General features: G+C 34.6%; 1 protein-coding gene across 5 annotated transcripts in view; it reads left to right on the top strand.

The window, feature by feature from the left end:
* Nucleotides 1-26364, top strand: part of ARHGEF6 (Rac/Cdc42 guanine nucleotide exchange factor 6) — a 1746213-nt gene that overhangs the window by 824704 nt on the left and 895145 nt on the right. For all 5 annotated transcript variants that reach the window (XM_044065305.1, XM_044065303.1, XM_044065304.1 and 2 more), the window contains one exon: nucleotides 25369-25463. In XM_044065305.1, the coding sequence (XP_043921240.1) occupies nucleotides 25369-25463 (95 nt within the window). The remainder of the gene's footprint in view (nucleotides 1-25368; nucleotides 25464-26364) is intronic.

Raw genomic sequence — 26364 nt, 5'->3', positions numbered from 1 at the left:
TACCGCAAACCCTTGTTTAGGATAGGTTTAAATCAACCCAACTTCCATTCCCTAACAACTTCAGCTATTACTTGATCAATCAACTGTGGCAGATAGGCTCTTTTAAGAAGCATATTTCTAAGAAGTTCACATTCAGCTCGAAACTCTGTTTCTAAAGATGTCATCCTAGCAGCCCTGACAAGCTGTCTTTAATCATAGCTTTTTTCTTATGGTGTGAGTGGGAGTTCAAAAAAGTGTAAGAAGGTGTTGGGAGTATGTTGGCTTCCTGAAAATCTTGACTAAAGATCTCCTATTTAATCTATCTTTAGACAACTGAATATCTAGGAAGGAGATGGAATCTGTTTCAAAATGGGAGGTGAATTTTAATAACGATGTCAAACTGGTCGCAACATCAACAAATTCCGACGCTGCATTACAATCTCCTTTCCAAATTATAAATATCTCGTCCAGGTAACGGGTGTACTAGTGCACCCTATCTTTAAACATTTCTTTATTAAACAAAAGTTCTCTTTCCCAATGGGCTATCTTACAGTTTGAAAGCCCCCCCTCACATGGAGACCCCATTTCCATGCCCATTTTTTGTAAATAGTATGAAATTATTAGACAAAATGATGTCTTAAGAGATATTCAGTCAAATTTATATCATCATCTAATGCCCCTCTTTTGAGCAAAAATTCTCTAACCCAACTGATACCTAGTGCCTGTGGGATTACTGTGTAAAGATCTTTTACATCTATGGTCAGAAAGTTATACATATCATTCAATTCAAGGGTATTCAAAACTTCCAAGAAATTCCAAGAATCCCAGCATATTTGTGTCTTACCTATAAGGTATTTTTTCAGTTTAAGGTCAACAATTTTAGCACAGGTATTCGTGATTGATCTCCTCCCATCCACATTTGGGTGAAAAGGGGGGTTATTTAAATCCTTATAGATTTTAGGTAATCGAAATATTATAGGGGTGACAGGGGCTACAATATTTAAGTAATTGTACATGTCAGTGTCAACACTTGCCTCAATAAATAAGTCATTAAAAAAGGACCTTATACATTGATAAGCCTCATGTACTTCATTAATAGAAACATTCTCATAAGCTTCAGTGTCGAGGACAGATTTCATTCTGTCTGTATAGTCACCCTCATCCATAAAGATCAACCCCCCCCCCCGGTCTGGTTTCATTATCCTAACTCAGAGATTTTAACAGTTCTAGGGCTTGTCTTTCATCCTTTGTAATATTCGATCTCATAGTATGACCAACAAATTTACTTAAAGCTGCCCTAATATCTATTTCACACAATTTTTCAAATAATGATACAGTTGCATGCAGTGGTGGATTAAGGACACTAGAAATCCTGCAGTCATTGTTAGAATCGCCATTATTAACTAAAAGAAGTTTTAAATTCAGCTTACGTGAAAAAACCTTTAAATCAAGTAGGGTTTTAGGTAAGTCAGCTCGTGCTGTAGGCACGAATGACAGTCCCCTGGCAAGTGTCTCTATCAAGTCCAAAGGAACTTCAAAGGAAGAATAGTTGTAAATGCTAAAGTCCTTAGTTAAATTAGTCAAAATACGTGGCTTGGAAACACAAATCCCAACTATGGTAAGGTTAGGAAGCTGCCCCTGTATGTTTACTGCTATCTCCTCCACCGATTCTACTTCCTCTGCTGTCGATTGTTGAAAGAACCTCCCCTCGTCTGGGATTAGTTGTTCTTCCTGCTGGATTGAAAATCCTGGCCATCAGATTGGTTATTAGGCTGCTGCTGTTCCTTGAGATGTTCACTACATCTGATGGATGTATTACCATCCGTTGGTTTGATGTATCAACAACATTGGAGGTAGAACCAGAATTAATGAACCCAATCCCACTACTACCCTCATCTTCAGAGAAGTCATTATTGCTGAACATTTGATTGACACGTTCCTGAGATTCAGAGGGGAGGGGATAGGCCATCTCACTCTCATAATCTCTCTTATCTCTGTCCAGTTTCCTTAACTTGACTTCTTTCAGTTTAATTATAATATTCTCAATACTAGTAAAAATATGACAGAAGTCACATTTATAACATAAAAAGTCACCATCTGCTTTAATTTCACATTCCAATTCAGTTAATTTATTTTTAAGTGCATCTATCTATAAACAATATTGTTTGACCAATCTATCTAGAAAGTCAAACCCTTGGTTATTGAAAAGTTGTAACAGTTCTTGTTGAAGAAAGGTGGAATTCCTAATGAGTCACGTCAGGTACCTCCTCTGGCACAGCCCTTTAGGGATCTGCCATCTTTTAATACATTCTTTTAAATAAAGAATTTTTAGTTGTAACTTTTTATACTTAAACAGTTTTTGGTCAAACAGCTTCAAGTTGACAGCAGTGCTAGTTTTAATGATATCGTTAGCAATTGAGTTGTGAGGTAGTCCCTCTGAGGCAGAAGCAATAAATGCACCGATTCATTCAACCATTCAGTCAGTGAGGGAATGGTAGCATTGGCACTATTATGTTGCTAAAAATTCCTTTCTACGATCATATTGTTACTCATGGCTGGAACTAGGAGGGCAAGTACCAACAAGGTTTACTTGGTTAGGGTGTAGGCTTAAGGGAGCTGAAGAGATGATTGTTTAAGTAATATCCGCTGCCTCAGCCTGCACTGCACAATTAAGAACACAAGGTGGCCAATCAGCATTCGAAACAGAGTTGGACCAGTAAACCTTCTTGCCAAGTCATCTACATGATGTGTAATTTGCTTCATTAGGCGGACCCAGTTTCTCTTGGGTAAAAAGTGACTGAGAATTTGGCGAACTCCCACTTGCCATCTTCCAAAAAAGAAAACAACCAAAAAATGAGCCCACAAAACAACTGCATTAAAAACAAAACAGGAGGCAGGGGCTCCACTCCAGAAATATTTAATATTAGCACTTTCATCCACTTTCTTAAATGAACTTCTTCAGACAACTACAGCCATTTCAATGTATTCTTAAATAGTGAATTTAAATGCGATGACATCACAACAAGGCCTATTGTTATTTAAAGTCATATACTCCTACATTAAACATCAATGAGAAAAAAATGATAATAAATAAAAAATAAATTGTATTAAACATCCATAGATAAAAAATATGAAAAAAATACAAAAATATGTCTATTATATTACATTTTAGAACATTTCATTAACAAGTCAATATAATAAATACATAACTTTTCTATATCACCTATCTGATGATTTTAACTTCAAAACACATTTCAAGGAGCACTGGTAGTTTAGCCCAGGGTATGCATAGGTGTTCAACCTCCACTGCCAGAGCAACTCCCTTTCCTCCAATTTAAGAGGCTACGGCCCGTCCCTGATGTCCTTACAAACCTGTTCTATAACCAGATAATGAAAATAGTGGCCAAGATTTCCTGAAATATGCTTTGCTAATGCATTAGTAATATTCAACCTGCACTTAGCAAGATACACCATACATATTATTGTTCTTGAAAGAGGAAAAAAAGCCTGCCCCTGTCAATTCTGGGAAGTTTAAATATGGTTGTTGCAGTTTTTGTAAATGTATCGAAGTCACCAGAAAATTTCAGATACATAACCATGATTATAACATTAATGGTAAATATAATTCTGACACTGTGGGGGAAAAAATTGCTGTTCTAAGTGTTCGGGATTGTAAGCTTTTGCTTACATGGGGTCGATAATTCAGTGGTCACTTTTTTAAGCATTCGCTGATTTAATATAGACCTTACCCATACCCCGGGCTAAACGACCAGTGCTCCTTGAAATGTGTTTTGAAGTTAAAATCATTAGGTGATGTATAAAAGTTATGTATTTATTTTATTGACTTTTTAATGAAATTTTCTAAAATGTAATAGATATGTTTGTATTTTTCAGTTTTTATCTATGGATGTTTGATATAATTTCTTTTTTTTTTTATTAGCATTTTTTTTTCATTGTTGATGTTTGTTTAATGTATGATGGTATATGACTTTAAATAACAATAGGCATTGTTGTGATGTCATCGTATTTAAATTCACTATTTAAGAATGCATTGGAATGGCTGTAGTTGTCTGATGAAGTTCATTTAAGAAAGTGAACGAAAGCGCTAATATTAAATATTTTTGGAGTGGAACACCTGCCTCCTCCTGTTTGTTTTTTACATTTCTCTTAACATCAAAAATTTTGTGCAACTGCAGATGGCTTCCCAGAAGCCAAGGGGCATAAAGTTAGAATTTAATAAAAAGGTAAATAGAAGGCATATGTTGTCAGTTGTTGTAAGTAAACCAGCTGAATCATGATATGTTGTCTCAAGATAAAATGGTATGTTATATAGAGGGACTACAAAGCATCTTTTAAGAACCAATAGATAATTCTACATGCGAGTGAATGAACATATAATAGCAGTAGACAAGACTGATGTAAGGAATGCCTTGGCAAAACATGTTAAACAAAAACATTTGTTAAAAAAAATAAGGTGTGCTTTAAATTTGTAATAATTGATTAAGTTAATAGTTTTGATCATATGTTTGATGCAGAAGATGAACTGGATTGGAGAGAATATTGCTGGCAAATTACACTGAATGCATGTGTATACCCTGATTTAAATGATAGGGAAAACTTTAAAGTTGTTCTTGGAAGGAAAGGGTTAAGGCATTAAGTGCTTTGCATCTCATGTTATTGTTATTAAGTATTTAATAAGTTTGTTCATTATACAACTTGGTCTGAAGAAGTTCTATGAAGGGGATGAAAGTGCTTACCATTTGGATTTTTATGTAATAGTCATTTTGTGTTTTTAGCAGTTTGTTTTTTATCATCTTTTAAGTATGACTGTGTTTGAGTAAGAGTACGTATTACAGTTTGAGTCAAAACTTCAGTACAAAGATGTAAAGAAAGCTGTGACATTTCAGATTTGCATAGGGAAATCCAAGTGTCTTTTCAGCTAGGGAAGAAACCACAGCTGTCACAAAAAGAGGTTCAGGAAGAAGCAAGACCAGATGTCATCTTAGAGCAAATAGGTATGGAAGTGTTTTATAGGGTAAACAGCAAGTTATATGAGCAATGAATAAAGTTCTCTTAAGAGTTCATGCTGACACGTTTCATGATGAAAACCTGAACAGTGACATCCAAGCATAAACACAATATTATAACCATATTATGTGTGTATAAAATATCTAACTACTTACAGTATCTATTTTTTTGTACAATAGTTGTTGGTATAATTTTAAGGACCAATAGCATGATGCTTTTTTGGAGACATGAATGCCATGTGACCTCTCTTGTAGTATTCATCATTAATAGTTAAATTCTGATTTAGACTGGTAGTACATCGAAATTGTCTGTGCTGATTGTGATCATCCTGAAAAGAAACGTATGATCTCAGTGCCTGCGTTTGCCATTGAGGAATTATGTGTAAGGTAGTCTTTGATTTCTTTGTTTTCATTTTTTTAAATGGTCTCCTACAATTCAGTGTTAGGCTGCAGTCACTAACTATATAGGTGGTGTTTTCTAGAGAGCCACTCTTTTTTTATTTGGTTTAAAACAACAAATAATTATAAAATAAACAACTATTTACATAGGTCCACAGCTAATCAGTACAGCAAAGTTGTACATATCAACATGGGAGGGTGGCCTAATGGTTAAGGTGTTTGCCTTACAAACACAAGGTGCAGGGTTTGAGTCTCACAAGAGATAATTGGCTAGGCTTAAAATGGCCCACAAGGGCATTTAGCTTAGTACTAATCTATGAATCTAAACAGAGATTCAAGCAAGTATTTACGTTTAAGCCAAGACTTGTAAGAATGTGTAATATTAGAAGTTCTCATCTTTATAGTATGCAATTCACTATTGCAAACAATTTTTACAATATTAATAAATTCCACACCAGAGGGGATAAATTTACTTTTCCAATTTTTAATAATTACTTTTCTGACTATAGCAGGAATAGACCAAGGAGGCACTTGGGTTTTTGGAATTATCTCAGAAATCAGAGTATTAAATAAAACTAAAGATTTAAAAATATTACATCTGTCTGACCGTAGAGCTTGAATAAAGTTAATTTCTTTCCAAAAGGGAGATGACTTCAGATTCATATATCATATGCATTCAATCAGCTATTATTTCAGAATCACATCTCAGCATTTAATTCTGTTTCATTTTCACATAATTGTTATTTTGTTAGGAGTGACAAAAGTTACTTGAAAGTATTTCCTAGCGAAAATATTCCAATATAATGAAGATGTGGTTTTATCTGTAGATTTTAACATTATTTTCTTGATTTCTTTAGAGAAGTCTTCATTATTAATTTTTGAGGAATAATTCCAATAGGAATTGTCAAAATATATGAAATCTAACTTAAGACTTTTAGAAATTTGTGACAAGAGTTATTTTTCATTGCATTATTGATATTTATTAATAATTCCAGTAATTTGGGAATTTTTTTCTTATCCAGGTTAAATATCTTATTTATCTCTGTGTTCACAAAGTCTCTAAATATTTGTAAAATTAACCAATTCTCAGAATCTTGATTGTATTTGGACCTTACATTTTCAACAGTATACACATATATATATATATATATATATATATATATATATATATATATATATATATATATATATATATATATATATATATATAGATATATGGATTCCTATTACAAGGACAAAAGTTCATTACTTCAAACTTGTAATAGGAAGCCTCACTTCTGCAAAAGTTCACTTCAACGAAAGTGAACTTTTGTGTAAGTGCACTTTACCGAAAACACCGCAGTACAGTGGAGGCCATAAAAAAACAAGCTATGTCCTCCACTATGGTGCGATAGTCACAGACCTTAGGGTTAGGGCACGGGTTACGGTAAGGGGATAGCTAGTAAAGCTATCCCTTTACCCTAACCCATGCCCTAACCCTAAATTTCATGACTATTGCACCATAGTGGAGGACATTGCTATGTCCTTCACTGCGCTGCAGTCGTCACAGACCTTTGGGTTAGGGCACGGGTCATGGGAAGGGGATAGCCCTACGGGCTATCCCATTACTATGACCCATGCCCTAACCCTAAGGTCTGTGAGTACTGCACGGAAGTTAAGTACAACACCTGTTCGTTGTACTGAACTTCGCGTAAATGCACTTTCAATTAAATGCGCTTTCGCTGCATTGAGCATTCCATGCACTATTTCAAATTAGTGAAAATTCGATCTAGTGTATGGAAGCCATATATATATATATATATATATATATATATATATATATATATATATGCACGTTTTAAACAGTATATATATATATATATATATATATATATATATATATAATCAGTACCATTTAAGAACTGATACCAATAAATAAAGTTACTTTGTTGTTCAGTACTAGCATTTTGTTGAAGTTATGAGTTTCTAAGAAGTCATTTGCATATGCAGTTGGAAACATAGGAAGTATTAAGTCTTTAAATAATGGTTAGAATATGTGAACTTTTGGAAAGAAGAAATGATGTTATTTAAATAGGGAATTTGAGAAGGGGGTGTAATTCCATTTACGCAAAAATCTTTTAATAGCCAGCTAAAACTAATAGAGACTATTTGTTTGACTCGTTGTGATATATTTACTAATAATACTTATTTATGTATTTGTTTCCATTTTGAATCATAAGATGAATTTATTCCCAACACTATAATTTTACAATTGTTGAAATAGCATGCAAGTGAAGATCAGGGAATGCTATTCCACCATTATCCCAACCTTTTCTGTGCCGATCAAAGGAAACACTAGGTTTATTAGGATGCTAAAAAAAATTAAGTAGGATATTATTTATCTTCTTCATCATTTTTTTGGTGGTTATAGAAGTAAAGATTGTAAGAAAAAAAATATGTTATGGAGCATTACCATCTTAATAAGCATTAATCATTCTTCCATGGTAAAGAATAATTTGTTGGAGTTTGTGACTAAAGTTAACATTTTATCAACAATCTATTGAAAATTTGTTTGTATCATTTCTTTACTATTAGACATAATGATTATACCAAAGTATTTCACTTGATTGCTACTACAATTGAAGTTAAAATATTTTTGTATGAAATTTTTTAATGTTTTATTTAAGCAATAACCCACGCCTGGGTGTGGGTAATGCTGGATTTACCCATGGTTGGTGTGATTTGGTCACAAGGGCGAAGCCTGAGTGGCAAAGACAACCGTGGGTAAATCCAGCATTACCCACACACAGACGTGGGTTATTGCTATTATACAATGACATTATTTAAGAAAAAAAGATACTTTTCTTAAATAATGACATTATATAATGCCTCCATGCTGCGCTTCCACAGCTGTCCGGTATCCTGGAGCAGTTCTGATGTACTGCGCATGTGTATGCTTATGCAGTACATCAGAGCTGTGTGTAGAAGAAACAACAGAGAAAGGAAGATCTCCTTTGCTTTTTTAAAGTTGTTTCGCTATGTTAAATGAGTTTAACATAGTGAGATATCTTTAAAAAAAGCAACGGAGAAAGGAAGATCTCCATTTCCTTTTTAAAGCTGTCTCGTTGTTTAACATAGCGAGTCAGCTTTAAAAAAAGGAACGGAGAAAGGAAGATTTCCGTTGCTTTTTTTAAAGGTATCTCGCTATGTTAAACTCGTTTAACATAGCGAGATTACAGCAATAGACCTCTTCCGTTCTCCATTGCTGCCTAACACAAAAAAAACTGACCTTTTTCCATTAGTATGTCGGATTCACAACGGGCACGCTGACCAATCAGTGTGCACGTTTTGGAATATTAATGTGGGGGTCATTGTATAATAATTAATAATCTACTTGTTTTACTAAGGTTAAATCTAAAGTTCAAGAGTTCTTCAAACTGACTCATAGAACTAATTATATGTTTTAATGAATTTTCTATATTGTTGTTAAATAAAATATCAGCAAAGAGTTGAATATTGAATTTGAAATCTTTGTTTATTTTGATACCATTAATGTTCTTATTGGTTCTAATACTGTTAGCAAATGGTTCTATAGCTAATGCAAAAAAGTAAAAATGATAATGGACAGCCTTGTTTTGTGCCCTTTTTTAATTTAAAGGAATTAAAAAGAAAATAACCTATTTTAGCATAAGAACAAGAGTTGCATAACTTAGAAATTAATAATCAAAAGGCTTATGTAAATTGAAACTAATGGTAGAAATTTTTTTTTATTTTTATTTGCATAGTCTATTAATGTGTGTATTCGTATTATGTTATCCTGTACTTGTCTATTTTAAATAAACCCAGTTTGATCATTGTTAATTAGTTTAGGTATAAGTGGATTAATTCCGTTAGCTAAAATAGACATGAACATCTTATAGTCCAAATTTAAAATTGAAATGGGTCTGTATGATGAACACTTTGTAAGATCCTTATCTTGTTTTAAAACAGATAATATAAGGGAATGTTTCCATGACAGGGAACTTCAGCAGTTGTTTCTATTTCTCTATAGACCTTATCTAATATTTTAACTGCATCATCCGGTAGTATTTTATATAGTTCTGGTATAAGACCCTCTAAGCCTGGCACCTTATTATTTTTTCTTTTTTATTTGATATTTTATTTCTGTTAAAGTGAATGGTCTAATATTTTTTATTTGTTCACTTGTTCTTTTATTATTTATATTTCCTTTAAAAAAAGTTTCAACTACATCATCATTATTAAGTTATTTGTATTAGTTATATTTTCATAAAATTTTAAAACTCTCAGGGATACCTTTAATATCTGTTCTGTTTTCTTTATTATTTATGTGTTATAATTTATTTGATATGATTTAGTTTATTCATTTTCTTTGATCTAAGATCAAGTTTATGCAAGTTTAAAGGATTTACTGAGTATACCTGAAGTTTAATATTTTTCTAGGTTTATTAAAACTTTGTGATTTAGAATTTCAAGATGCTTTGTATTTAAGATTTTAAGTTCAGACTGACTTTTGGTTTTTAGATTTAACTTTAGTATGTCTATTTTGGCCTGTAGTGTATTCAGTTCTTTGTCCCATTCTCTTGTACTGATATGCCAACGTGTAACTCTTTCATTTAAACAAGCCTTTAGTGAATCCCACAGGACAATGTCAGATACTTCAGCATTCATGTTTATATCTAGGAAATTTTTTATCTCTTTAAAATACCAGTCCTTGAATCCTTTTATTTTAATAATGTACACTGGTAATCTCCTGTGATGTATTAAATTGTCAGTTTTTAAAATAATAAAGATTATACCATTATGGCCCAATAATGGACATGAAACTATTGAAACTTCTCTTGTATGTGGTAACAGATTGTTTGAGAGAAAAATGTTATCAGTATTTGTTTGTGTTCGATATCTATATGAATAAAGGATAAACTGAAGTGAGTTTGTTTTCCTTAGCTCGTCCTTTAAATTCAATAACTTCACGAAATGTAAGCGTTTGCCTGAAGATATGATTCTCAGCCTTCTATCTGCAGAGGAATCTTTGTCTGATAAATTACAATTAAAAATCACCACCCTTTATGACATCACCTTTCATGTAATAAGCTATAATGTGTAAGTAATTTTTTTTGCATCTTTAGCTCCCACCCCTGGAATCCAGTAAGATTTAATCGATGTATATAGTTTTCTGTTCCATTCAATTATAACACCAATGTATATAGTTTTTTGTTCCACTCAATTATTACAATACTTAACATACCATTTTTATTAACATAGGCATCTTTTACTTTAGGCATTACTGGTGGCTCTTCCATAAAATGAGAATGCCTCTTCTTTTAGCTTGAAAGCCAGAACCTGCTAAAACCAAATAATTATTTAATGAAAGTTTATTTACATCTTTATTAAGTAAATGTGTTTCCTGTGAAAATACTATTTGAGCTTTATGTAACTGCAAGTATTTGAACAGACTTCCCCTCTTTATTTGATTATTCAGTCCATTAATATTAGTAGATATGCATTTAAAATCAGACATTTATATAAGAGAGAAAAAATATATGCACAATGAAATTGCATTTATATACAGAACTTTTTTATATAAAAAAAAAAGCCTTCAGCTATGGACAAAACTTTTGAAACAAATAAAAAATTACCTAATGAAATAACCCTAAAACATTCTACCATGGAATAATGTATTCTAGTTTATGGAAAAAGACGAATAAATGACCTGTCAAACTCATTAGACTCAATGCTTAAGTCATGCTTCTGATTCATATTAATGTCTCATGTTTTTTTAGTATGCCTCACCTTTAAAGAGCCTATCGGTGAGTTATTATGAATAAGAAAAGTTAAACAGGTGTTCAGAATCTTTATTATAAGTTGACCAAAATGAATATCTCTGCAATCTTCTTTCACTATACTTTAGATGATGTCCCTGGTCTACTGTAGGGAGGAGATCAGTTGTTATTTTAATATTTATTAATTTATAGGTCAAATGATTTTATATTTGTTCTATTTTATTTTCTACATGTAAAGCTGTTCAAGGAGTCATAAGTTCATAAATTAGTACCAGGTTAACTGTTTTTGTGTGTGTCATTCCAATCTCAGCCAATTATCCCATGTGAGAATCAAACTCTTCACCTAGTGCCTATAAGGTAAACACCTTAACCACTATGCCAACCTCCCACCCTTGTTGACCTATTTATAGTATTTAACTGTGTACATATTTACTTATTCTGATCTTTCTATTTCTGTTTGTATTGTACGTCTTATACCATTACTGTATTCCTAGGTTTTATATTTTAGCTAAAATCTTAATGTAGAGTATCATATAATAGAACATTTATATTTACCCTTATATATTTGATGCTCTTTAATCTAGTACTACTGTTAGAATCAGTCCTGTTTTTCCTTAAATGTTATAACTGAGTAAACATCTGAAAAATCTTCCCTTTTAATATTCAAACTTTACATAATTAATCCTTCGAGATATTAAGTTATGTTGTTTAAAATGCAATTCACTGGCTTTTGCTTATTATCTAATTTGTATCATTGACATCTTAACGTGATTTAAAGCATTATGATTATTTACTTTTAGACAAGAAGAAGTAACCTGGACAGTTCTTAGAATTTTCAGAACTCCTGCAGCATCACAAAAGTGCTCATGACTCTAATTAAGCTGCTTCAAGCTGATTCTCATATCAAGGGCTTGCAAATAAACAATTTATCAGTTACAGTGCACACAAACATTTCTAAGTGAATCCAGGCCACCTCTTTGTTATACATCAATCCCTCATACCCTTCAAAACCACTAAAAAATTAAAATCATTTCAAAGTATGTTAACCATTAGAAAGCTCTTGTATTTAAAGAAATAACATTTAATGATTTAGTAAGCACTGTTTGTATGAAATGTTTAGTGTAAAGCAGACAGTCATTTTAAAGGAGATATAGACTATAAACTTCCATTTAAAGAATGCCAGTTATGTGTGATCCAGGTTTAACTTGTAAAAGTGTGAATGTTACTCTAATTAATGGATAACATACCAGTAATAACTTTTATATATGTAAGTAACTATTTTTTATACTTTGTAACATAGCATAACTTTCCTGGGTGCTATTGCATGTCAAGTATGCTTTCAGTAACAAGCATTCAGAACTATATAATAATTGACAGTGGTTTAGAATGCAATTCACTATCTTTTACTTATTATCCAACTTGTATTCTTTGGCATCTTAGCATATGATTCAAAATGTTATGATTATTTTCTTTTGGACAGGAAGAAGTAACCTGGACAGTTTTTAGAATTTTTAGAACTCCTGCAGCATCACAGAAGTGCTTATGACTCTAAGTTGTTTCAAGCTGGTTTTCATAAAGCCTTTTGAAAATGAACAGTCCATAATTTAGAATTCACACAAAAACACACGTGAATCCAGGCCACTGCCACACCACACATCAATCACTCAACCCCCCAAAAAACAACAAAAAACATCTCAAAGTATCCCAGCCACTAAAAGGCCATTGCACGCAAATAATAACATTTAATGATTCAGCAGGCACTATTTGTATGAGATGTTTAATCTAAAGCAGACAGTAATTTTAAAAGGAGACATGACATAGCATGTAAACTTGCATTATGTGTAATCCAGATTTAATTCCAATAGTAACTTTTATATATGTAAATATTTTTATGCTTTGTTTATAACATAGCATGTCTTTCCTGGGTGCTATTGTATGTCAAGTATAGTATCAGTAGCACAGTACTGGACCATTTTAAGAACCCAGAATGTAACTTAACATGCCTCTTTATTGTCATTTGTTGAATCTTGTAATATATTTAATGGTACATTACTCAACTATGCCAAGATATCAGAAAGTGTGCCACCTATTATAAGTTTCATCATAACAGTAATTTTTAACTTTTAATGAAGTGAATATTTTAACCTTTTAAATGCTAAATGAAAATAAGTGGCTTTAATTTCATATATAGCTAAAAGAATCAAGCTCTAACATTTTAAAGAGGGAACTAGTAACCATTTGAAATAGGGAAAGAAAGAAAGAAATGATTTACCTAGTAAAAAGTAATATTCAGCACCTGTTCATAAGTATTCAAGCACGTCTTTAAGTTAGTAGGAATTCATAACCAATGAAATACATTGATTTTTATTTGTCCTTTAGATTTTTTTTACTGTTTTTGTCTTTTATTACCCAACCATCTCTTGTTGCATTTTTCTTCAAAGAAGTTAAGATTCCAGTCCATTTCTTCTGTTTTTTTTTCTAGGATTTTATTTTTCTGTATAAAGTCCATTGCATCTTAAAAGGTGTTACAAATGTTCTTTCCTTCTAGAAGGTGGATCCTTATTTTTGCTGGAAACAAGATTTGTGCTTTAATATTGTTTTTCTTTAAGCTTTTAACAAGTGGCACACATGCTTGTCTCTTTGACATCACTAATGTTGAATAGTTATTGTCAAATCTTCTAGTATTTTCTTTTAACTGGATGATTAGTCCATGCAGCTTTTAAAGCTAAATCCTTATCTTGACTTGAGAGAAATCTTACAATTACTGACTTTGGTGACGGTGTTTTTTTTAAAGATGTGTTAGAAAATGATCTATGTGCTTTTTTGATGCCAAAGGAAAAAGCTTCAGGCAGGTTCAAAGTTTTAGGCAGCCAGATATTCAGGAATCCTTCAAATCTGGACCTTATTCCTTCTAGATCTGTACTCTTCTATTTTTTCCTGGAATAAGTTGTTTTGTTTCAGAAGAAATTCAGTGTTGATATCATTTTTAAGTAATCTTCCATTAAAATCAGACATTGCCTCTTCTGTACTCGAGGTTTGTGACGTTCGTTGTTTAAGGGATTCACTCAGCCCTTCAATTTTTTTTTTAACATTTCTCTTTAAAATTGTCCATTTTGTTTTCTAATTTATCTGTCTTTACAGATAACTCACTGATATTACTTAGTACAACCTGTATGTTATCTCATTTTTATAGTACTACATGTACACTGGACTTAGAGTGGCTCATTCCGAGACAATTAGTTATTTCTAGTTTTCTTGACAGGAAAAATCAGTTAAGAGTTTCAAACTTGTTATTTTTGTAGTAAGTCTTTCAGCAGATGTTCAACTCTAAATCAGTAAAGATTTGAAATGTTCTATTTGAGTTTTTTTAGTAAAAATCCTGTCCGAGATGTTAAAATGAAGCAGAGCTAAAGAAACAGTGCTGTTTAACTGCTCACCATCTTCTCTAGAGAGCCACTCTTGAGACATTATTCTGCTGTTTGACTTCCATGGATTAGTGACACTTCATCAACCAAGGAAATGTTTGAATGAACAAAACCTTGAAGTACAAATAATCAAACCGCAAATAATCAAAAAATAAAAAGTAATAGAACCATTTTTATGCAGGGGGCAGGCACCCTTGTGCTCTCATACCATCCCCTGCTACTTATATCAATTCTGAGATCACACTTCAGTGGGAAAGGACACCTTCCTCCTTCTCATCTCTTCTGCGACTGCACACACACAACTGCTGGTAAAGTCAGAGCAGTCCACTTTTGATGAGTAAACTGGCTTTTCTGCCCTTAAAGAAAAACACTTTTTGATGAAAGGCCAGACACTCATTTCCATCCAGTTGAATGCTTTTTTTTCTAGAATAGTAGACGACTTAAAGGCAAAATAGCAAATGCCTTTTTTTTTTTTTTTTTTTTTAACCAGAAACCAATTTCACCCATCATTTGACCTTCTTCTTTCTTGATGGATGGATGGTTTGCCATACCATAATGATTCATCCCCAACTGCCAATACTATACACTGACATGAAAGTTGTTAAGGATTTTAACAAATAGTATAGACATTAGGGGAGTATGTAGCAGTCCAGTTAGCTAGTAGTGTTGTTGGAACTCTACTGTAATTAAAGCTGACATTACAGCTTCGCAGGAAATGTTTTGTTTGGCAGCTTGATATGGTGGCCTAATATGCAAGGACCAGAGCATTTTCTGCTCATAGGACTCACAGCAAGCAGGACTTGGTCAGCTTAGCTTCTGAAGCTTTCCAAGGCTACCAAATACCTCCTTTTTACTCATAAATATGTGCAGAAGGACTCCTTTCGAAATCTGTTTTGATAGGCACGAGGGCCTGGAGTATGTGTAAATGGCCACAGGCCACCATTTTTAACTTTCAAAGTTTGTAATTTTTGTAAATTTCTCACAAGAATTTTGTTTTGCAGAGCACTTAATTTTAAAGTCAGTATATGAAAGTCTAGCTTATCCTCTCCCTTTTCATCAGATTTCACCATTTTCTGGTGGTTAGATTCTTCCTCTGCAAATGTTTAGTTCTTTAGGACTTCTGAACTTCAGACATCTAATCAGTACCTCTTTATCTGCTTTTAATCTACTTTTGTGTAGTAAAAGCCAATATCAAAGGCCTCTGGCTGACTATGTTTGCAGATGGCTGCAAGCTAGGAGCAGTCAGGGAATCCCCAGATGACTTGGCCATCTTGCAGGAAAGTTTGTACCAAATAAATAACTAGTGACAAACTCATGGACTAAAACTACATGCCAAAAATGCATTATTGTATCCTTTAGCAAATCATTTACTACCTGTAAGAGATGAGACCCAATTGTTTGGGATTTAGGAACTTATGTGGACAGTGACCTAACTTCCGACCAACATGTGTCCATTGTCATAACAAAAAGCCTGTATGGTACAGTTTGCAAACATGGGATTGTGTCTAGATCTCAGAATGTCATTGTCCCTCTTTACTCATCCCTCATTAGGCCAATCATGGAGTATAATGCCACCTATTGGCATGTATGTGTCCAGGCACATGCAACAACTGAATGTCCACAGATATACCTTACTATAAGGACACTAGGTCTAAACAACATGTCCTACATGGACAGACTCAAAGCCCTGTAACTGTACTTAGTATCCTACAGGCTTCTAAGAGGTGACCTGTTTCTGGCATAAAAGGCAAGTCAAATGGCAGCAGAAATTCTCAGTCTAGAGATCTTAACTTCTTCTGCAACATCAACAAAATGGTTTGGAGGGACAGGTATTTCTTGCAGAGGGTACCGCTGCTCTGGAACAAACTTCTCATCCACATAAAACAAAGTTCATCCCTCTTCATATTCAAGTGCAACCCTAGGAATGCCCCCTGTATTACTAATGAATAGAGGGAGCTCCTGAATACCCCTTAAATTATTTATAATATGAACCCAGTTATTCTCGTTATGAGTAATATATAGTTATTGATCATGGGATGGATAAGGTCAATCTGTAAACAACTTGAATGGGTTAATTTGAGCATAAAAGGGGATACTTGCTATTCTTAAAATGGCCAACAAGGACAGCTAACCTAGTGCTCATCTATGAACTTATAACCTTTCTTTCTAATGACTGTTTTGCACTTTTGATTTTGCATGTGACATGGTTGTTTTGGCAGCTGTCATTTCTGGATTATAGTTGTGCTTGTTACTTGCAACATAAACCATGTATTTCCGGAGGTCGTATATCATGGATATAAAGGTGTTTCTGTTAAAGCTAAACCCGTAGTTTTCAGTTTGGCACTCTCATCAGCTGTAGTTTTGCCCTGGTGTCAGTGGTGGCTTATATTGCTATGGCTCAGCATCTGTAAATTATGAACTGTATATCTAAGGTTGTCCTATATAGATGTGTATCTCTGGCTTATAACTTCTGGCACAATATGTGTATTTCTGAGTTTGTTTTTCATGAACATAAATGTTTTTGTTACAGCTGAGAATAGATCTCAGTTTAGGCTTCTCATCAGCACTGGTCTGGCTTTGATGTCAGTTGTGTATTTTTATTTGTGTGGCTTGTGCACTTCTGTTTCCTGTCTACTTCATGCCTATGTCAACCACAGCTCCAGGTTAAACACTGATTATTGGAAAGATCACATTTAACTTGTAATTAAGATGATTTTTCCTGTTCACATCAACCAAGGGGTTACTGTTCAACTGTTGACCTTCTGGCAAGGTCTAGTCCAGCTTGAAATCAAGTTATTTTTAGTGTTTGACCCCAACCCTTCTTGGCCTCAATCTTCATTGCTACAGTACCTACCTAGCTTGTAAGGACGTTGCTCCTTAAACTAAAAGCTACTTCTGTAGCTGTAGACCAACTACCATCAGACTAACTAGAAATGGCTGCAGAAGTCATAGCCTTCCCTGTGTTCATACTAACTAACAGGTCCATAGGAGAAAGATACGTCCCATCACTGTGGAAAAAATCCTACATCGTACCAGTGCACAAAAGGTGGCACATCTACAGAGTTTAATAACTACAGACCAATAGAGATTCTGTCACCCACTTCTTCAGAATATTAGAGAAGTCCATCCTTATGCAGCTGATGCAATACCTAACCTCAAATAACCTGCTCTCAGAAACACATGACTTTAGGCCTAGTGCAGCACCACAACTGCTCTACCACATTTTACCAATATAATAACCTGACATAGAAACAATGGTCTGCTTGTGTCCACCATGTTCTTAGGGCTGTCAAAGGCATTTGTACGGTCTCGCACCAGCAACTGCTTCTTTGGCTGTCTTCAGTAAGACTTTCACAATACTCCCTGTTGCTGCGATATCTTAGTTACTTATCTGGAAGGCAGCAAGCCCTTAAATGGCAGCAAACCTACTCATCTTTTCAACCAGTTACTACAGGTGTCCCTCAGGGCTCTATCCTGGGCAGGGTTGCCAGACGTCCCTATTTGGGCGGGACTGTCCCGAGATCAGCAGCCTGATCCTGAGTCCCGCCCTGCCGGTTTAAATCCTGGCCAGCCTCCGCTTTGTTTGTTTTTTTTTTTGATTGTCCCGTATACCTGGCATACGGGCCAATCAAAAATTGCTAAACACGGAGCTTCTTGTGTTCCGCATTAAACACGAGAAGCTCCATGTTGAGCAAATTTTTGATTGGCCCCATATGCCAGTATATGGGCCAATCAAAAATCGCTAAACACAGAGCTACTTGTGTTGAATGCGGAACTGCAATGCATTAAACACAAGAAGCTCCGTGTTTAGTGCAAAGCTAAAGAGCGAGCTCAGTTCTTTAATGTGGAACTGTGTTCTGCATTAAAGACCTTTTTTTTTTTTTTTTGTCCCTACCTGGGGGGCTGGAAATCTGACAACCCTGATCCTGGGTCCTCTCCCATTTAATATATTTATTAATGACCTCCACACCTCCTCTCACCATGCTAGTTTAGTTCAGTATGCAGATGACTCAGCATTAATATCTGTGGCCTCGACGATAAATAGGTTCCAAGACATTACCCCAAAATCTTTCTCCTCTGTAGAAACCTGGCTCAAAGTATCAAACCTCCTACTCAACCTTAAAAAAACTAAGTTAATGCTTTTAATCTCAAAAAAATGCCAAAATCAGAAGCAATCTTATACCATGAAGTCAGCAATTACTGTCATTGAAACTATAACTCACAGTAAACTTCTAAGAATTATAGTAGATGACAGTCTCAAATTTTACCACAGTGTACTGCACACCATTAAATCTACACACCAGAAACGTGGCTCCATTTATAGGATCAATGGATTCCTTACAGATACTGCAAGAATGATTCTAGCCACCACTTTCTTACTGCCAATTCTGTTATATGCCGCTCCTGTCCTAACAAACTTAAACAATACTTATTGAAAGAAACTTGCCTCCTGCTACAATAAGATAGGTAAATTTGCCACCAGTCTCCCTCATAGGGACCCACCATTGTCATAGCTTAAAGCAGTTAAACTGGCTTGAACTGCACAGCTGTCTACATTATTCACAACCAACTACAGCACACAAACTCATTCATCATCCAGAAAAATGACCTGCACTGCAAAATTTATTACTAACCTGCTGTCCTGCAAGGGACTTTCATTCAAGTTAAAAATTCCTATTACTTACAAATAAGTCAAATAATGTTGCAGGAGGACTCGTTCTACTCCCAATGCAGTGCTAAACTCTGGAATAGTATCCTCATGCAAATAAAACTCTCTGACTAAGTAGTTTTAAACCACTGCTTAAACAGCATCTAAAGGAATCCTGTTCCTGCACGTGCTCATCACAGGGTTAAAACTTTGTGTTCACTGTACGATACTCTCCAAATAATCTCCTTAAAAATAATATTCCCAACCTCTTAGTGAAATGCCAAAAAACGTTTTATACATATTTGCTGCCTGTACAATCCACTAAGTTGCACTTGTGATTTCTCTTTAATAACTTCAATCTATGTGAAATCTTAGAATATATAAATGTAGCTACTGTTTGTCTATAAATGTAAATAGAAATGTAACTACTCTTTGTGTATAAATGTAAATAGAAATGTAATTACTCTGTTTGACTGGAGCTTAGTATAATACAATATAAGAAAACGGAGTTTTTCTCCACAGGGCTCCGCTGAAAATGGGTATTACCCAGTCAGACTTTCCCGGTAAACAAAGACAAATAAATAAATAAAATAAATAACATTGTTTGAGGGGGTAACCTAGATTGGTATAAACGCAGTGACTTGCCTGGCTTGGCATAGACAAGGGTCTAAGCTTCTAAGGAGACACTTTAACTATATATGTGTGTGTTTACACACATAAATTATATTTATATCTATATATCTTATAAATATATATATATATCTTATATATATATATATATATATATATATATAAATATATATATTATATATATTTATATATATATATATATATATATATATATATATATATATATATATATATACTGAGTCCTATAATGTGGAGACTGAATAGCTGAAAATCTGATTTTACATAGGTCTCTGGGTTTCCATTCCTTGGAAAATTCCCTTTTCTCCATGATGTGGTGATATCACAACTGGAATATATAAGTTTGGGGTGTGTGGGTGGCATGTTCCCTCAACTGGGGGGGGGGTTCTGCATGTTTGATATCATTTTTTCATCTCTCCCACAGTGTGTATCCTACCACAAATCTCATGCTCTTCACCATCACTGCTAGCTGCCTGACCTGCTCTGCCTTCTCTGCCAAGGTATACCATACAGAATTACTGATTACACCATTGTTTTGTGCACCTTACTTTTTAGCTGTTTTGACATTCTTCTTTCACACACTAACACTGACACTAAAGCCCCTCTGACTCTTGCTTTTACCTTCTCATTCAGACTTCTCTTTAGGCACCCCTTCCAGGTACTTAAAGCTGTTAGCCTGTTTCATTATTTCCCCTTCCATCTCAATTTTCAGCTTATTTTGATTTCCCTCATTTGCTGTCATGACAACTGTCTTATCTGTACTCAGTTTCACCCCATGTGCTTTCAGTTTTGCACTTTATTCACCTATCATTTGCTGTAGTTCTTGGTCAGAGTCTGCTTATAATGCTACATAGTCCACATGTTGAAACCTTATCTGTTGGCTAATGTAGTCCATCACGGATATAAACAGCAATGGGCTCAGAGCTGAATCTTGATGCAGCCCTCACTACCACTGGGAGCCACAGCTCTCAACTGTGCAGATTTTCAAAGAATGTCTAGATTTTTTTTACTCATACTTTTGGTCTGTTCCTCATAAAATTGTAGTTTTCTGGCAAATCATTGAGGACAGAAGTCAGAAAATAATGGCAGACATTTGATTTTCAGGCTTCATGTCCTTCAGAAAATTCATGCTACTGCAAAACCTGTTATTTTTATTAACTTTCTAATTTTGTAAGTGCAATATTTAAAAAGTGTCCCTGTTTGGGCCTTTGTCCCTCTGTTATTTGTGGCTGTGTCTAGACTTTTTGCTCTAAGAGGTTGAGAAGTATGCTATGAACCCCCTGAGAGAATAAGCACTGTTTTTTTCTTGTGATATTGTGCTCTTTTATATGGCCTGCACTTCTCTACTAATGTTTCTTGAACTTTTAACTATCACAGAACTGACCAGATTAGCTTTCTTTTGACCCTGTCATATTCTTTCTTCAAGTCTAGTTATGCCTAGTTAGATTATTTCCTCATTTCTAGCTTTTTCTCTACTATCTGTCCCACTGTAGACATTGGGCATACCTCTCAACCTGGGAACATCAAAAATCTAGACATGAAAAATAGGTACAACTTTGTATGCTGATTAACATAAAAGTTACATACATTGCATACATAATTATGTAACCCCACCCCACTCCAATGGAATTGTGGTATAGCAACTTTCAAACACAAAGTGAAGAATAGACAACCAAAATATGGCCCCAGACCCTGTAGTAAATGGTAAACATTTTTTTTACATGTGTAGCAATGATGTTCACTGGGAACTTGGGAAGGAAGACGATGATGAACCTTAGGATTCTGTTTTTGGTGACTTGCAATATGTGGGTTCAGTGGTAAAACTATGGCATTTGATGGTAGGCAATATTCTAATCTTAGCAAATGAATATTATAGTTTGCTAGGACCTCCAAAAGTCATTCTCCATGGCATACTGATCAGTGTTGTAGCTAGAGTTTGTGCCGCCCAGGTCTGTCTTCAAGTTTGCTGCCCTTCCCCCTTCACAAAATCATGGTCGAATGGAGCTCCCATACACAGCCCTCCCCCTGCAGATATTCCAATGTCCTATCACTTGGCTAGTCACCCCATTTACCATAAACACTGTAATGTGCATACTGTTTTACATCTACAATGATTATTTGGATTTCATTTAAAATGTATTTTACATTTTATAACACAAACACTAATAGACATCTGCTAAACAAAGCAATATAGTCTCACAATGAAAATAAACTTAGCATTAAACCTTCTCTGCCCTTGAAACTCACATTCATTAAAACCCACATTCAAAGAAAATGCATCTGGCCAGTGGTAGATGAAGATTACCTTTGAGCTGTTTTTAAATCATAAGCACCTTGCACATGAAACATACATGTGTTCTTTGATGCAACTTTCTGACTGTATTAAATTATATTCCTTGTATAATAGAACACACTTGTTAAGAACATGTTTTAAATGTATTGTTTTGAACATTTTCCAGTAAGCAATGAAACAAAGTGCATGAAACAATAATGACAAATCTGCCCAATTCAGAACATTTCCATCATAAAAGTCTACTCAAATTTCTACAATCTACCAGTATCAGTAAATATGCACAATCTCTGTAGAAGTAAAAGTCATCTAAATAATTGCACATTAAAGAGAATTGTAAGTAATGAAGAGGTTGCTGATAGCAAACAACTTTATATTTCATTGTTTCAGCTACAAATAAAGTGCCTGTTGCCCTTGAGGAATAAATTCCCTGTTAAATTAAAAAAATGATTAAAAAAATGATAAGCTAGTCAAATTGCAATAGAGAATGGATGGCAAACTGATAACAGGTTCATAGTTATTAGGTATTTATGCCAAAGATTATATTTTTAGGACTGCAGCATCCACCCCCTTTAAAAGTACAACACAGTACAGTATCAGCAATCCATCTATGTACTGTGGGAGTAGAACCCACAACCTTCTGCATCAAAAGTAGGTATTCTACCTGTTGTGCTACTCACAACACAAATGGACTTGGCATAAGCAGCACCAAACTTCTTTCCCCATGAAAAACTATACATCATAAGAAATCCCTCTGAGTAGTAGACCGTGAATCTCAAGCCAAGTGGCTTTGCTGCATGGCCTTTCCATTTTGTCTTCTGGATACAGAGGGTGTCCAGTCTCACCATCATGTCAACAATTTCCATGCTCGGTCATTTTAGTGAACCTGTATTCACTGTGGCAATCCTTAATTCATGCTTCATAGGTTATTTGGTTTTATGACCAGATTTTGCTCAACAGAGCTAACCCAGTTAACCTTGAGCAGTTGGACACCTGCCAGCCAGTAGCTTATTGACTCAGGGTTGCCTGGCTCTACAGTAGGCACACACTGTCCAGTAGAGGAGCACAGAACCCTCCCACTTTTAGCATGGGTCCCTGGTGTAGGTCAGTATAGGTCAGAGTAGGATGGCTCCTCATTCCACTTATAACTGACAAATGTCCAATTATGAAAGCATTAGTAAAATTGACCAAAACACCTAGAACCAGTTTATTGCACTAAGTGGTTAGTGCTGACCTGGTGCTCAGTCTGTTATCCATTTTCTCCTATCATGAGGATACTGCATACCACAGCTGATGCTTAAATTGGTTGGTCTACAGAACTCTTCTGACAGAGTCTGTGTAACTGTCTGCTACTGCTATTTTTTTTATTTGGAAGAGCTGGAGATGGAAACATCCAGCATGTTTTTTGGAAGGTGGAAAGAACCCCACAGAAACTCAGGGAGAACATGCAAACTCCTAACAGGCACTGGCCAGAGGTCAGGATCAAAATTTGTACCTTGTATTGGGGGGAAGGAGACCTTAACCATTATGGCAACCTGGTAGTGTTTGATATATTTCCATAATTATATGCATACCTTTGCTTGTTATTGGGGTACATCTAATTGGCTATACTTCAGCGTTTATGCTTCTAATGTTTTTAAGGAACATCGCAGTACAGAGTGTTGGTCATTTGTTCCCATTAGCTTGAAATAGATCCAGTTGTCTTTCAGACAATGCCCTGCATGTACTTCTCATCTGATTTGTGACTGAAGTTTCCTTTCTGTTCTGCAGTAATTACGGACACCATTCACAGATAACTCTCTCATCTTGCTTTCACAGGAGACTGAAGTGAGGTTATATTTTATCATGGACATGCTTGTGTTTTCATTAAGGATGTTTTCTGCATGTTGTATTACTCTTGCCTATGAAATGGAAATACAATTTTATGCAGCTGTCGACTTATTTCATTTTTATTGGATATATATTTTATATGTTATTTTATTATTGTCCACCTATTTCCTATGTCCACCATTGTGAGTTTTCACTGTAGAGTTTTGTTAATTCATGATGAGGTGTGCATTGTGTATACTTAAATACTGTTATGCCTGACTGGCTTTGATGGCGTGTACTGAACTCTTTACCTTAGCAAAGATAATGTTCATTCTTGATTTGATTTCTCTTAAGAGTTGCCTGATTGCAGTATTATTAGTGTGCTTGTTAGGCAGGTCATCAGACAGAAACCATGCATCTCCCACTGACGTATATGTCCACCTATGCTGAATACCTTTTCTCAGTGCATGTGTTAATCTTATTTCTGCCCCTTTCAGGAAAAAATAATCATTGAATCCTTCTAGACCCCTTGCCTCTTGTAAGCTGACATCTCCTGGACTCTGCTACATTTACTTCTCATGTCACAGGGATCCATCCTTTTATCTGCACAGCTCTACTCTAATTTCCCTTATCTTTCCTTTGCAGGTAGCCAATAGTACTACACTTTTTTTTCTCTCAGTGTTGCTTTTCATTTTCTAACCCCTGCTTGTGTTCTTGTAGGCCTTTTCCTAGTTGTATACCTTACATGCTGTTTTTTCTTTTGCTTCTCTATTATTTTCTTTTATCCATCTTTCTTTCCTAGATACTAAACATTTTCTCAATCTATCCTTAAACAATGCAATTTTCCTTCCATGACTGATTGGAATTTCCTTCATTTGTTGGCTGATTTATAGCAGTTTGAATCATCTCAGAGAACATTTGCTCCTTTACCAAGTACTTCCAGTGTTCGCTATGCGTAATAATATCTTGTTTTCTGTTCCATATTCACTGTAATATTTTTTAGTTTTTTGGCCTCCTGTCCAGGATGAACATCAGATACTTGATGTCCTTCCTTCTACCCAACCCACCTGTAGACCAACCAGCTCACCCCCCTCAACTAGGGCTGCCACATTGTAATGATTTAAGAAATATTAATTTCATAAGTAATCATTTAACTTTGCCATACAATGCACCAGTTTGCAATGGAAATATTCATTTAAATTTGAGAAATGAATGTGTGATGCACATAAACTTGTTTGTGTGTGAGGAGAGATAGAAGCATGCCCATTTCCATGTTTTTTTTCATTTTTTCATTTTTACTGCTTCATGGAGTACAGTATTATATACTTTGTATTTAACAAAATTTGTCTTTGTGTGTCTTTAGGTACTACAAAATATTATTGAAACTGAACAAGAGTATGCAAAGGAATTACACACACTTATTGGAACTTACCTGAGGCCTTTACAGTCTAGTGACAAGTAAGTCTAACGCTGTTTGTCTCTTTTGTTCATAATTGTACATGCTCTCATTCAAGCAGTATTTTCTTGAGAGGTGACAACACAGAATTTTAAAACTAGAATCATACTTCATTGTAAAATTATTAAAAATGAATTATGCCATATTGTTAATTGTGTATTCAATTATTTATTACTGAATAAGAAATATTGTCTTTTGCCTATCAGTATCACATTGAACTGGATTTAAAACCTTTATATATTAAGTTACTTATAGCTATGAAACTAGATGTCAGGTAACTTTTTCAGTTTTAGCTCAGTGTTGCTGCCCTTTGCATGTAAATAATTTGGTTGTAGTTACTAGTGCATTTAAAATATTGGAATAATATCAGTATCTTGTCTTTTTAGAAAGTTGTTCAGAAGTAATGCATTTATTTTCTACTCCTGTAATAGATAACATATTAAAAAATGTGCACTGGTGTAATAGAACACACACACACACATCTTGAAGTCACATTCAGAAAGCTGTAGATATCCCAGTTTTATAACAGAGAGAGATTTTATGTATTTTGTTGTGAAACCCAGGTTTCTGTTATATTATTTCTTCTTTTGTGTAGAACATAGTTGAAAACAAAATTTCTTGTATGTAGTGTTTTGTACACTTTGTTATACAAGAATAGTGTGTTAGATCGCTCAAGTATTAACAGAGATGTATTGTTTCCCTTTAGTGTTCTCGCAGCTTTTCGTTTTCATTTACTGTTTTCTTTTAATTTGGTACATTGTTTCTTGGTAGAACATTGAGAAAGGAAGGATTGTATATCATGCATTAGAATAGTAATGTCAGGATTTTGGTCATTAGGAGTACCATTTTGTAAAAGATCACTTGGAGGATGTTTCATTGCCTATCCTGCACAGCCCACCCAGC

This window comes from Protopterus annectens, chromosome 3.part0 (genome assembly GCF_019279795.1).
Source record: "Protopterus annectens isolate FY-2018-M chromosome 3.part0, PAN1.0, whole genome shotgun sequence".
Lineage (NCBI taxonomy): Eukaryota > Metazoa > Chordata > Ceratodontiformes > Protopteridae > Protopterus > Protopterus annectens.
The sequence above is the reverse complement of the archived record's forward strand: the minus strand, read 5'-3'. Positions and strand labels throughout refer to the sequence as shown.